Here is a 13,079-nt window from a genome sequence, read left to right as displayed (position 1 = left end):
CTGGCTCACCTGTGGGCATCCCTTTCCTGTGGCAATGAGCCTGTTCTCTGGTTGGTGCCAGCACACTCCTGGCCAGTGCAGTGAGGAGGGCAGGGCTGCTTGCCCCCAGCCCAGCAGGCAGGAGGGCACCAGCACAGAGGGTGCTGGAGTGAGTGCTCTCCTGACCTGGATGGAGTGAGGGGCTTTATGGCTCCCTCCTCTCTCCTGCTCCTACAGGCCAAGAGAGGTACAATTCGAGGAGGCTAGAAATCGCTGGCCTGGCAGGAAGGGTGTCCGTTCCTGCCCTCACTGGCTTTGGGGCAGCAAAGGCAGGGTTGGATTGACCTGTGTTTCCTGAGGGTGCAGTGTAAGCCACAGGCACATGGACAAGCAGTTCACATTTTAATAGTTATGTGTTATTTGAATATAAATTAGAAAATTTAGAACTAGCACACAATGGTCACAATTTTAAGAACATTATTGCTGGGGGTCAGAATAAGATTTGATTTAAAGGAAAATATTAAGTACATAACAGATCTTATGGAATTATATAGGCCATGATGGTGAAGAGTAAATGAGAACGAATGATGCTTGGGATATTTGGAATATTCTGGGTTAGAATCTGGCATGTTTCTCGGCTGCAAAGGCTGAACTGATGGATGGTTCCTTGGTGCCTAAATCAGGGGAAGTCACTGGGCTGACTGTGGTTGGAGAGGGGAGGCCGGGTAAAGGCAGATAGTGTGCGAGCGCGCGCGCGCGCGCGCGCGCGCGCGCACACACACACACACACCCCCCATATACACCATATTTATTAAATGTATGCATCTCCCAATCTTGGGTGGGTGGGGAGTGATTAATGCTTTGGAGAACAGAATTGAGAGTCACAAAAATCTCTAGAGGTTGAAAGATGGGAGGAAAGCAAGAGGAAATTGAACGGGAATTCATTCAGTTGGGAAATACTTATTGAGCACGTACTAGCCAGGCGCCACTCTAAGTGCAGAGGACACAGAAGTGAAGAAACAGACACAAATCTCCCTTGTGGAGCTCACATTCTGGTGCAGGGAGACTGGCATGGGTAAAACACCTGGTATAGTAGGAAGCGATAGTGCGAAGAGGAAAGCGAGCAAGCAGGGAGGGGGATAAGAAGTGTCAGAGGGGGGAATGGCCTCAGTGTTGCAGTTTTGGTTGAGGCAGCCAGGGAGGGTGACTTCCAGCTAAGTGGGTATCCAGGGAGGAGCATGCCCGGAAGAGGAAGCAACTGTGCAAAGGCCCTGAGGCAGGCGTGTTCCTGGCATTCTGGAGAATGAATTAAGGGATAAACAAGGCTAGGCCTCTTTCATGCCCTATACTTATTTTTTCCTTATCATAATTGCAACTAAATACTTGTCTAATTATCTTTTCAGTGTCTCTTTCCCTACTAGGCTCTAGGCTTTCTTGGTGCCAGGGCTGGGCCTTGCTCTCTGCTAAATTTCTAATTCTCAGCACAGGCCCTGCACATAGTAGGTGCTCAACCATATTTTGTTGAGTGAATGAATAAATGTGAATAAATGGCTTTTGGGTCAAAAACTACTGCATAAACAGAACAGGCTTGAGAGCACTTAGAGAGAAAGAGGCCGGGGAGTTGTAGCTGTGGCCAGGGGACACTGAGGGGTCACTTAGGAGGAACTTATAGGGATGCCATGAGAATTGCAGGGAGAGACGGAGGCTATGGGGAGCTACCATGAGCTGGGTGGCCAGAGGCTTTCTCTAAGGCAGGATAAGGTGGCAGGGACTGCAGAGTTCCAGGTGTGGGTGAGAATGGTTACCCTCCTGACAGTTACCAGCCCTCAGCAAGAGCCCAGGGTGGCGAGGGTCAGAATGGCCCTAAGAGAAAGCGCAGCCAAGTACTTGCTGAGCTGAGAGCACAGAGGTGCAGAGAGGCAGGGCACTTGCCCCAGTCCACAGACCCAGGGAGTGGCCAGAAGCCAGGCCCCCTGGCACTGAGGAATGTAACCCCATAGATAGAACCCATAAGAGCCTTTGCATTTGCCAGGTTAATATTAAGTCCAGGGTTTGAGCCCTTTGCACCTTTGCTACTGCATAGATTGGGATCCCCGTGTGCTCAGACTGTGAGGGGTTGAGCATTTAAATCTCCAAACAATTTGGTCCTTCTCCCCATCACTGTGTGTGTGTGTGTGTGTGTGTGTGTGTGTGTGTGTTTTTTCTTTCTTTCTTTCTTTTTTTTCTCTACCAGGGGAAACACATATGACAGCAGCATCTGAGAACCTGGGCATTTAAGAAGGTCCCGCCATAAGTAAGAACTCATCTCCTAAAACAAGTGCTTACTGGAGCCCAGGGTATGCCAGACCCTGAGCTAGGTAGGCTGGTGGACAAGACAGACAAGTGGAGTACTGGCCATAGGCTTAAAGGGCAGTGGTCTGTGTTGGCTGGGGGTCCTGGATCTAGCTCATCAGCCATGTGGGTGGCCTTAGGCAAGTTACTCAGACCACAGAGCACTGGGTCAGAGCAGGCTTAGAGGCCACCTGGTGCAATCTCTTAGGTTACTCAAGGGTGCACAGTCTGCACCCCGCCCTACAGCCAATGGGACCTCAGAGTCTTTAAGTGTAAAATGAGAGCATTGAACCTGGAAGCTCACTTGGGCTCAAATACGCAATAATATTTCAAATATGGGGAAGTTCCAAGGAGGTGGATTTGGTCTCATCCCAAATGTGTGATTCTGTCTTCAACTTTAAAATAATTTTAAAAAAAATTGATTTTAGAGAGGAAGGGAGAGGAAACAGCAACGATGAGAGAGAATCATTGATCAGCTGCCTCCTGCACACCCCTCACTGGGGATTGAGCCTGCAACCGGGGCATGTGCCCTGACGGTGAATTGAATCATGACCTCAACCACTGAGCAGTCTTCCACTTTTTAATACTAGGGTCAGGGGGAGGGGCGGTAGGGGTGGTAGAGTCCAGTCCATGGAGATCATTCTCAGGCATATTCGTGGGACCCAGAAGAAAGGCACCTGGCCCTCTTTGCCTCTGCAAACTGGTCCTGGGGGTTAGGGCTTGGAGGTGGGTCCTCAATACCATTCAACCCATTTTCCAGGTTCTCTTTCTAGATGGCCGCCTCTCCTCCCTGCCTCCCTTGGTCTTTTCTCCTCTTTTCTTCACCTGCCCCCTCAGTCCCTTGATTTCTTTTGCTCTTCCCACTGATTCCCCTGAGGTCATCTGTGGTTCAGGTTCATTTAGGGGTAGGAGGAAGGGGCTCCTAATCCTCTGGAAGGCAGGGTGACCTGCTCCCTTTGTCTGGCTGGGGGAGAGGTGGAGTGTCTCTAGGATGGTTTGCATGGCTAGGACTGACTTCCTCATATCTTGGTCATGAGAGTGTATTATGCGGGTCTCTCTTTGACCTTGCTTTGAGTTGCATTATCAAAGGCCCCAGTATTGTAGTTTTGGAGTACACCAGCTCTAGAAAAGGTGGGAGGGACAGGGGAACAGGGAAAAAGAACTCTTCAGCCATGTAAAAACGACATTTTAGAAATTTCTGAAAAACCAGAGCTGCCTGATACTGCTCACCAGCAGTGGAGGAGCCTCAGTGGTGGTGGAGGTGGAGGTGGTGGGGGATGGTGAGGGCTGGATGCCTCCTTTCAGGGTCCTGCAGCAGAGGAGGCCCACTCAATGTTGGATGCACCCTGTGTCTCTTCCACTTAGCAGACTGTCAGGGCAGAGACAGTATCTATCCGGTGAGGAACCCCAAGCTCCCGTTTCTGCTCCCAGTTCCCTAAGGCAGCATGTTTCTAGACGCACTTCAATTCATAATCTCAGTGCCTCTGCTCTGTAACCTGATGATGTGGCGCTTGACTTGGAGAGGGGCCGGCGCTGGGTGTTTGTGGAAGGGACACAGGCTGGGCTTATGCTCCATTGGCCATGATCCTGGATGGAGATGCCCGGTGTGAGTGGGGTGGTGCCCCATGGATGATTGCTGGGTTGGGCAAGAGGAGGGACTTAGACACCCAGTTTTTTTGTTTCATTTCCAAACCCTGAAGTGTTTTAGTCAACCCTGACAGTAACACCTCCTGGCTTCTCAGTGCTGCGAAGTGCCTTCTCCAGCTCTTATAGGTAGATTTTTTTCCTTGAGAAGCATCACTTACCTCTATCTAACATCTCCAAGGCACTCAGGTTCTCTGTCTGAACCCCGCTGTCCACTCCTTTCCCCCCTTGAATGTCCTTCCCTTCTTCCCTGTCTCCTTCTCCAGGAAGTCTTCCTTGACTGACCCTCCGTGATGTTGCTCAGGGCCATTGCCCTCCATTCTCAGCACTGAAGTCCAGGCCTCTGGCTACTACTTCCTTGTCTTGGGGACAGGCCCCAAGGGTCTGGGTCTCATTCCTGGGGCTCTGCACGTGCCGAGCACTTATTCTCCAGGTGTGTCAGACAGGTCAGCTGCAGCCAGTGACAGACACAGTCAGGCCAAGAGCATCTTGCTCTCCAAGGCCCAGCCCAAACACGGGAGGGGATAAAAGACTTGTGCCAGGGCCTCGGGGCAGGAACTCACACACCTTGATTCTCCTCTGCCTGTGTGCTGCTGTGACTGCAGGTCTCTGCCATGTCTCTTTCCCCCGGCAGGACTCAGAGGGGCTTCAGTGCTCGCTCAGCCTGTTCTGCTGGCTCCAGGGGCCAAATCAGGGGTAGCTTCAGCAGCAGGAGCCTCAATTCCTTCGGGGGATGCCGAGGAGGTTCCCGTGGAATGGCCTGGGGGTCAGGGGGAAGGCAATTTGGGGAGGGGAGTGGTGGGCCTGGGCTTTCCCTGTGCCCTCCAGGGGGCATCCAGGAAGTGACCATCAACCAGGATCTGCTGACCCCACTGAAGATTGAGATTGACCCCCAGTTCCAAGTGGTGAGGACTCAGGAGACCCAAGAGATCCGAACCCTCAACAACCAGTTTGCTTCCTTCATTGACAAGGTGAGGGTCAACTCAGCTAAACCCTGCCTCAGTGCATCCCTAGGAGGAACTTCCTGACTGACTTGGGGATGGAGATGTCTGGTCTACCACTTTCCTATCTACCTCTGCAGCAAAGAAGTCCCTCTTTGGTCTAACTGGAGTCTCCCTGGTTATGCGGAGGCCCTGCGGTCCCATGGTTGGGGCTCAGCAGCAGAAAGCTGCCAGCCAGCAGTGGTAGACCCTTCCTCATTAGTCTTTCTGATTGTGTTGATGTGCTCAGAGTCTTGAGGCTGCTGGGCTGGGGGGCAGTGGAAGGTGGGCTGACTACAGGGTCCCTGAGGCTTCACGCTCCAGAGGCTGTGCCCAGGGAGTCCCACAGGGGCCTCAGGAACCCTCTGCTTATGCGCAGGTGCGGTTCCTAGAGCAGCAGAACAAGGTCCTGGAGACCAAGTGGCACTTGCTGCAGCAACTAGGGGTGAGTGACAGCCCTCGGGGCCTGGAGTCTTTCTTCGAGGACTACCTGGGCCGGCTCAGGAAGTGGCTGGAGGAGATCCAGAGACAACGAGGGGCTCTGGATGCTGAGCTGAAGTCCTGCCAGGACCAGGAGGAGGAGTACAAGGCCAAGTAGGTAGACCAAAGTTCCCCATGGGGACAGAGTGGGGTCTCAGAGGGCTGGATCAGAGCTGTCAGCTGAGGCCTTCCCCTGTCCCCGTCCTTTTCCCCCACCCCCCTCACTTGGCTTCCCTTTAGCCCCTCTGCATCTCATTCCCCCTGATTCTTAGTATGCCCCACCTGCTGCAGGTAAGTAGCTCACTGCCCCTGCTGCCCAAATCTGAGAGCCAACAGGCCCCAGCTCCAAGGCCCAGGTTTCTGGCCAGCACTGGGAGAGGCTTATTTAAACAATGCCTCAATGGGTTTTTTCTTGAGAAATTCCTGTTGAGCAGGCTGTAGGCTAAAGTGACTCAGATGTTTTCTTGTATCAGGGGCGGAAGGGAATTTATTTTGTGGAACCATCCCCAGACCCGTGGCATGATTCACAGCTCAGCTGTGGTTCTGGGTTCCCACCTAAGTCACCTGATGGTATGGAGAGAACCTTGGACTAACAGCAGGCTTGGGTTCAGTGGCTATGGGTAAAGGGCAGCTGTGTGGCCTTGAGCAAGTAATTTTACCTAGCCCAGCCTCAGTTTCTATATCTGAAAACTGGGAAGATGTCATTACCTTTCTTCCCTCTCAAGGCTGTTAGGAAGGTGGGATGTGAGGTGGAGTGGGCCCTGGAAGAAAACCAGGTTGGGGACAGGAGACCTAGGTGTTAGGTCTGCATGGCCACCTAATCATCTATGACTCGGGCAACATGATTTGTAGAATCTTTCTGATAAAATCCAACTGCTTGCTTCAGGCCCCATCATTGTGAGTGGCGAGAAAAGGTATGTGTGTTTTGTAAATGTGAAGAAGAGCAGCCTATGTCATTAAGGAGACATGGGCTGAAAGAATAGAGAGGGCATAGCTAGGATGTGACCAAAACTTCCTGTTAAGAAAGGTAGAGACCCAGGCTGGTTGTGTGTCTTGCTTTGGAGCATCTACAGGCATGAGTGGCCTCTTCAGAGAGGTCATGCTTGGAGGAAGCACATTGGCTCTGAGCTCAGCATCTCTCTGTTTTTACCCGGCAGGTATGGACAGGAAGCCCACAAGCGGGCCACGGTGGAGAATGACTTTGTGGTTCTCAAAAAGGTGAGGGGGAGTGTCAGCCGCTCCATTTGCATCCTGAAGACCCAGAGTGCAGAGCCCAGTCATGGGTTTGGAGGGCAAAGAGTTGGAGATCCCCATGAAGAATACACTGTCATATTGCCTGCCGGGGTCCCTCAGATAAATGAGCCATCTACTTAGACATAGGGACCCTAAGACAAGATCCGATAGAAGGATCATGTGATGTTTTTGGGTGTCACTGTGGGAGAGGGTGGGGAGGGGGGAGAATAGAAGAAGCAGAACTGGTTGGGATTAATCAGGGAAGGGTTCCTAAAGGCAGTATGGGTCAATGTTAGACAAAAGCACAGGGCGGGGTGGAGAAGGAAGAAGCGGGTGTCTGGAGATGGCTGTGGGTGGATGTTGGACAGTTTGTGAACAGAACTCCTGAGCCAGCTAGAGTGGGGCCACAGAGAAGAAGTAGGGTACATGGTTTCTGCCTCCCTCCCCCAGGATGTGGATGAAGTTTTCATGAGCAAGATGGAGTTGGAAGGCAAGCTGGAGTCCCTGAGAGAGCACATCTGCTTCTTGAGGCGTCTGTATGAAGAAGTGAGGACCCGCCAGTGGCACAAGTGGTGGACTTTGAGGGCAGATGGTAGTGAGGGGAGGGGGGAGGGTGGGCAGCCTCCCTGTGGCCACTGTTGAAGTGGCCAGGAGGGGCGAAGCCTAGTTAGGGTGATGTAGACTCTGGCCATTCAGTCATTAGACAAACAATCACTGAGAATTTACTATGCGGATTGCTAGGTTCCGGGGACACACCAGTGAATAACCCACCCAAAGTCACAGAGCTTGCTTCCTACTGGGAGCTGGACAATAAATGACAGACTTAGTAAATACGTATGTTAGAAGGTGATAAATGCCACAGATAAATGGAAAATTAGAACAGGGAAAGGAGGATTGGGAATGTGGGGGTTAGGGCAGGTTGTAATTTCAAATAAGGTGGTCAGGGTGGCCAGATATAAAGATAAAATTTGAGCAAAGATTTGAAGGAGGTGAGGAAGTTACCCTCTCAGGTAGGGATCCTGGATCCCAGGGTGAAGGAATGCCCCCCCCTCTGCATGCTGGTGTCCGAGGAAATGCAGAGGCGGTGTGGCTGGAACAGCCAGAGTGAGGGAGGTTGGGTGATAACAGGTCAGGAGAGTGATGGGGACCAGATGATTTCAGGCCTTACAGGACATTTTCCTTTAAATTCCAAGCTGCAAGCCCTGGCCGGGTACTTGGTTAGAAATTGTCCCTATACACCAAGGTTGCAGGTGTGATCTCCAGTCAGGGCACATACAAGGATCAACCAAAGAGTACATCGGTGGGTGGGACAGCAGGTCAATGTTTCTCTTTCTCTAAGATCAATATAAAAAATTTCCAAGCTTCAAGAGTCATTGAGACCACCTCCTTCAGCCCTCATCCCAGACAAGGAGACAGCCCCACAGATGGCAGGGAGTGCTCAGTGCCACCCTGTATGAATGAGGGCTGCCCACTGATGGAGTGTGGGCAGAGAGTCAGGCTTTTTGCCCATCTTCCCCAGGGCTCCAAGGGGAAAGGAAGCTGGGGGCAAGTGGACATTGAGTCTGTCTTCCTGGCAGGAGCTGGGCCAGCTGCAGACCCAGGCCAGCGACATGTCCGTGGTGCTGTCCATGGATAACAACCGCTGCCTGGACTTCAGTGACATCATTGCCGAGGTCCGGGCCCGGTATGAGGAGATCACCCAGACCAGCAAGGCCGAGGCTGAGATGCTGTACCAGACCAAGGTGCCAGGGCCAGGGGCAGCACCGTGCTGGAAAAGATTGGGTCTTCCTGCCCACATCCCAGGGGGGTTGTCTACCTCGGTTCCATTGGGCAGTTCTGATAACCTTCCTGAAGTTCCAGAGCTGGGTGGGCACAACCACATCCATTCTCCTGGAGGGAGGCAATGCAGGAAACCTGTGGGAGACGAGGCTGGACTTCTGCAAGCGCATCCCACCATGTCCTGGTCTCAGTGTTTAACCCATGTTCCAAATGAGGACGTGAGGAGGCAACGAATGGGGGGCATAAGTCTTGGCATCAAAGGTGAGATTTCTCTCAACTCATGGTCACCTCTGTCCTCCTCAGTACCAGGAGCTGCAGGCATCTGCCCAGCTCCATGGGAACAGCATGAAGGAAGTCAAAGTTCAGATCTCTCAGCTGCAGCAGGCAATCCAGAGACTGCAGAGCCAGATTGAGAACCTCAAGAAGCAGGTGAGGGTCCCAGAGCTCCCCAAGCCCTGTCTCTTGCTGCCTTTGTGCCATGGTCACTGCTGGGCTGGTGTGAACCTTGATAAGTGGCTGGACTTTAAGTAATTTGGGGTAGAGAGAACCTCAAGCCACACTTAAGGAGACTTTAGCCTTCCTCTTACACATTCTAGCTGCATGGGCTCTGCATTGAACAACTCCAGATGGCTCTGCTCATGCTGGATTCCATGTCCAGGTGTACATCTTGCTTTAGGTTCCTTGGGGAGAGGGTTACTTTATCTCTTTTCTTATCCCTTCTTTTGACTTCGATGCATCAAGCCCAGCAGGGCCTCTAAGGCCATGCACTGAATTTCCTGGTTTCCTTTTGGGGAGGGTGAGAGCCAGGACCTCAGGGAGCAGGCGACATGGGCAGTAGAGCCCTCCTTAGGAGGTGATACTGTTGGTGCCTGGTGTGGGAGGAGTGAGAAGGATGGAGAGAGAGGGAGGCAAGGTCAGGAAGGTGGTTTTCCATTCCTCCTGGAGAATTCATTGCTAGATGTGAAGGATTTCCAGTTCTTAAGTTTTCAAGTGTCTTTGTACTTACTTTCCCCAAATCTGAATAATTGGTTTTGGGGTCAACAGAGCATTGAAAGCTGAGACCACCAAGTCAAGTTCCCTCTAAGAACTTCGGCTTGACTCCCAAGGTGCACATGACCCATCCATTGCCAGCAGGGCCCTCAGGGGCAAATCCTTAGAGTGCAGACCACTCCAGTCAGGCCCAGACTCGGACTCCAACCATCCTTACCTGCACTTCTCTGGAGTGTGACAGGACCTGTTACTTAATTTGCTGCCATTGTACTTTGCCCTTAAGGTTGGATTCCCTGGGTTTCCTGTTAAAATAGTTCCCTGGGTCTTCTGCCAGACAGAGGGAATCAGGGTCTCTATGGGTGGAGCCCAGAAACCTGCTTCCTAATCTAAGTTCGCCCAGGTGACACGAATACGGGGAGTCTCAAAGTCCAGCTGCCAGAACTTAGGGGGGAACTATGTCCCAAACTGTCTGGGAACCAGAGCTCCTCCCACAAAAGGCTGACCCCTTCTTGGGGATATGACTCCCCCACTCCCGTTACTCCTCCTCTTCATGCACACAATGAATTGGGCTCCCCTGTGCCAGGCCCCAGGCAGAGCCCTGCGGGTTAGTTAGAGCGGTGGACTGGACTTCAGCTTTAGGTGGGGTCGTGACCCTGACATTCACCTTTCTGAGCCTCAATTTCCTCACCTGTAGAATGGAGGTGATGCTCCCCATCCACAGGGTGCTTGCCTGGGAAAGAATAATGAGAACATTTAGGGAATGCCTTCACTCCAAATCAAACATGAAGGCCAATCAGCTGGATGGCCAATTAGGCAGGGGTCTTCATCTAAGAGTTTTCTGTGGGATTGGAGAGATAAGTACGGAGACTCTATTTTTCAAACTAAAAACGGGGGTACATAGTTTGATAAACTCTGAAAACAGGACAAAATATTTGAAATGGGGCTGTAGGTAGTGAATGGAAGAGGACAGAAAGAGGCTTAACGGAGGGAAGAAGCAGGAGAGATCACTTGAGGTGGCAAATGGTGGGTTAGTTTCTTGTGGCTGCTGTAACAATGTACCACACGGTTAGTAGCTTGAAACGGCAGAAACGTATACTCTCAGTCTGGAGGTTAGATGTCTGAAATCAGAGTCGGCAGGGCCAGGCTCCCTCTAAAGGAGCCAGCTGGAACCTTCCTGTCCTCTACCTGGTTGTTGGTGGCTCCAGCAATTCCTTGGCATTTCTGGTTTTGTAGTCGCATCACTCCAGTCTCAGCCTTCGTCTTCAAGTGGTGCCTTCTCTCTTTTTCTAGGAACACCAGTGCCCTCTTATCTTTTTCTAGGAACACCAGTCGCTAGGTTCAGGACTCACTTGAAATGCAATATGTTATCATCTTGCAATCCTTAACTAATTACATCTGTAAAAAAAACCTTATTTTTACCTGTAGCAAGTGCTTTGGGAGGCTGTGTTGTGCTCACAGCCATTTTCTCCCTCATGTCTACATCCCTCCCAGAATGCCGACCTGGAGGCCGCCATCACACAGGCAGAGCAGCGTGGGGAGCTGGCCATCAAGGATGCTCAGGCCAAGGTGGCCGAGCTGGAGGCCGCTCTGAGGACTGCCAAGCAGAACATGGCCCGGCTCCTGAAGGAGTACCAGGAGCTGATGAGCACCAAACTGGCCCTGGACGTGGAGATTGCCACCTACCGCAGGCTGCTGGAGAGTGAGGAGTGCAGGTAGGGCCCGTCAGAGGACCTGGGGATATGTTTCTTGTGAGGAAAGGTGGTGGTGGAGAATGGAATGCCAACACAGAGCTTTCCTGGCGAGGGGAATCCTAAGAGATTTCCTCACATTCTAAGTCATTGAGGGCAACCCGTTCTTCTGGGAGGGGTTTTAAATGGGGGACTGTGGACTTTACCTGCTGAGAAAGTAGGTGAGCTGCTCTAAGAGGCATTCTTGCGCCTTTCTCAACGTTTTCTCTCTTGTTCTTTCTCCCCCAGAATGTCTGGGGAATGGACCAGCCAGGTCACCATCTGTGAGTATCAGGGGACTTTTGGGGAGGGATTTCCATGGGGAGCCAAGGACCCTCTATGACACTGGTATATTTCTTGCAGCCATGGGGGGAGGCAGTGCCATCCTGTCTGGAGGAACGTGTGGACTTGGAGGTGGGTCCGGCTGCTCCAGCGTTGTGACTGGAGGCTCCAACATCATCCTGGGCTCTGGACAGGGCCCTGTGATGGGGTCCTGCTCTGTGTCCAGCTCTGGCTCTGGCTCCAGCTGTCGCACCATCCTGAAGAAGACTGTCGAATCAAGTCTCAAGACATCCATCACATACTGAGTGCAGTGCCAGCCTCTTGCTTTCCTGCCTTCCTGAACATTCTCAGCCCTACCCCCACCCCGTCATCCCATCCCTGCATGGCCAATTGTGTGTCCACTGCCCATAGGGGATGCTGCAAAAATTAATAAAGTCATGTATACCTGCTTTTCTGAGTGCTGGCCTGGTCCTGCCTAGTGATTTGTCTAATTTGTCTGGTATCTGCCCAGTGCATACTGCTCCATCCTCCAGCTACCGAGCCTCATTCTCTTCTCTCTTCCATGGTCTCCAAGCTGAGCTAGGAAAACTCTGGGTTTGGCTTGGCCAGTCTGCATCCTATCCAAGTATTGTCCTTTGAGGGGAGGGGAAAGGTCTGAGGGCCACTGATCAGACCCTAGAGGCTTCACCAAGAGGCACCTGACCTTGTGCTACTCATCTGCCTCTGAGCCTCCAGTTCTCTAGTTTTTCTGTGAAATGAAGCAGCCCCAGTTCTCTCTGGGGATGAGTTTTCCTTCCTTTCTTTACCGTTCCATTCCCTCCCACAAATTGTATTGGGTACAAACCACACTTGAGCCACAGTTCCAAGACTGGGGCTACTCTGGCAAGCAAGACCAAACCATCCTCACTCCTAGTGGGTCTGAAGATATCTGCTTCTCATGTGTCCAGCATAACCCCTCCCACCCATGAGAACCAGGTTTTCCTTCTCAGAGCCCTTGGCTCCAGGGCCAGAGGCCAGCCTCCTGTGGCTAATCCAGACACCATCCTGGGTGGTCAGGCCTTTTTGTGTCTTGTCCCTTCTTCTAATCCCTTCCTCCTGATGCCCTGGCTCCAGCTCTATCTAAGGTGGCCAGGCTGGGTCTTGTCACCTCACCCTCACCTTTCTTCTCTGAGCTTTAATCCTGCCTTCCTCCTGGACAGGGGTGCCCCAGTCAGGTTAATAATTCAGCAGTGATGCTGAGCCACAGCCTTCAGTATGTGATCCAAGGGCATTTTGAGGAGAGGCTGAAGGGCAGGGTCAAAGGTCCCCTGTGGCAACGTGCATCATCTCTGTCACTCCTTCCAGCAATTCAGCTAGGCCTCCAGGCTTGTGCAACCAGCAAAAAAGAAGGTGTGCCATTGCCCAGCCCATTCTCCACAGAAGGCAATCTGTGAAATATTTAGGCTTGTTTAGGTTATATCCTATGATCATCTCACTTCTTATCCCAATCAGCTTATCAGAGGCTTCCTTCCAGCCCCTCAGTATACTCCCTGGTGTACCCTCCATTTCCACTGATGTTTTAGCATCTCTTGTAGCTTGTTCCCTCATTAAGCCTCCAGAATAGGCTCCATTTCTGACTCAAGACAGTCCCCTTCATCATTGTTTCTCCTTTTGC

At 51.9% G+C, this 13,079-nt stretch overlaps 1 protein-coding gene across 1 annotated transcript; it reads left to right on the top strand.

The window, feature by feature from the left end:
• Positions 1 to 3,692: 3,692 nt before the first annotated feature.
• On the top strand, positions 3,693 to 11,875 carry KRT78 (keratin 78). Its single transcript, XM_036454874.2, has 9 exons — positions 3,693 to 4,925; positions 5,314 to 5,528; positions 6,572 to 6,632; positions 7,098 to 7,193; positions 8,225 to 8,389; positions 8,730 to 8,855; positions 10,908 to 11,128; positions 11,393 to 11,427; positions 11,507 to 11,875. The coding sequence occupies exons 1-9, from the start codon at positions 4,569 to 4,571 to the stop codon at positions 11,728 to 11,730; spliced, it is 1,500 nt and encodes a 499-aa protein (XP_036310767.1). The 5' UTR covers positions 3,693 to 4,568; the 3' UTR covers positions 11,731 to 11,875.
• Positions 11,876 to 13,079: the final 1,204 nt, after the last annotated feature.

The sequence above is a fragment of the Pipistrellus kuhlii genome, unplaced genomic scaffold (genome assembly GCF_014108245.1).
Source record: "Pipistrellus kuhlii isolate mPipKuh1 unplaced genomic scaffold, mPipKuh1.p scaffold_m20_p_3, whole genome shotgun sequence".
NCBI lineage: Eukaryota > Metazoa > Chordata > Mammalia > Chiroptera > Vespertilionidae > Pipistrellus > Pipistrellus kuhlii.
The sequence above is the reverse complement of the archived record's forward strand: the minus strand, read 5'-3'. Positions and strand labels throughout refer to the sequence as shown.

Excerpts from the sequence above, each read along its gene's own strand:
- KRT78 (XM_036454874.2), top strand. The coding sequence starts at position 4,569 with ATGTCTCTTTCCCCCGGCAGGACTCAGAGGGGCTTCAGTGCTCGCTCA. Across the intron at positions 4,926-5,313 it reads TTGCTTCCTTCATTGACAAG|GTGCGGTTCCTAGAGCAGCA; the intron begins GTGAGGGTCAAC and ends GCTTATGCGCAG. Across the intron at positions 11,129-11,392 it reads CTGGAGAGTGAGGAGTGCAG|AATGTCTGGGGAATGGACCA; the intron begins GTAGGGCCCGTC and ends TTTCTCCCCCAG.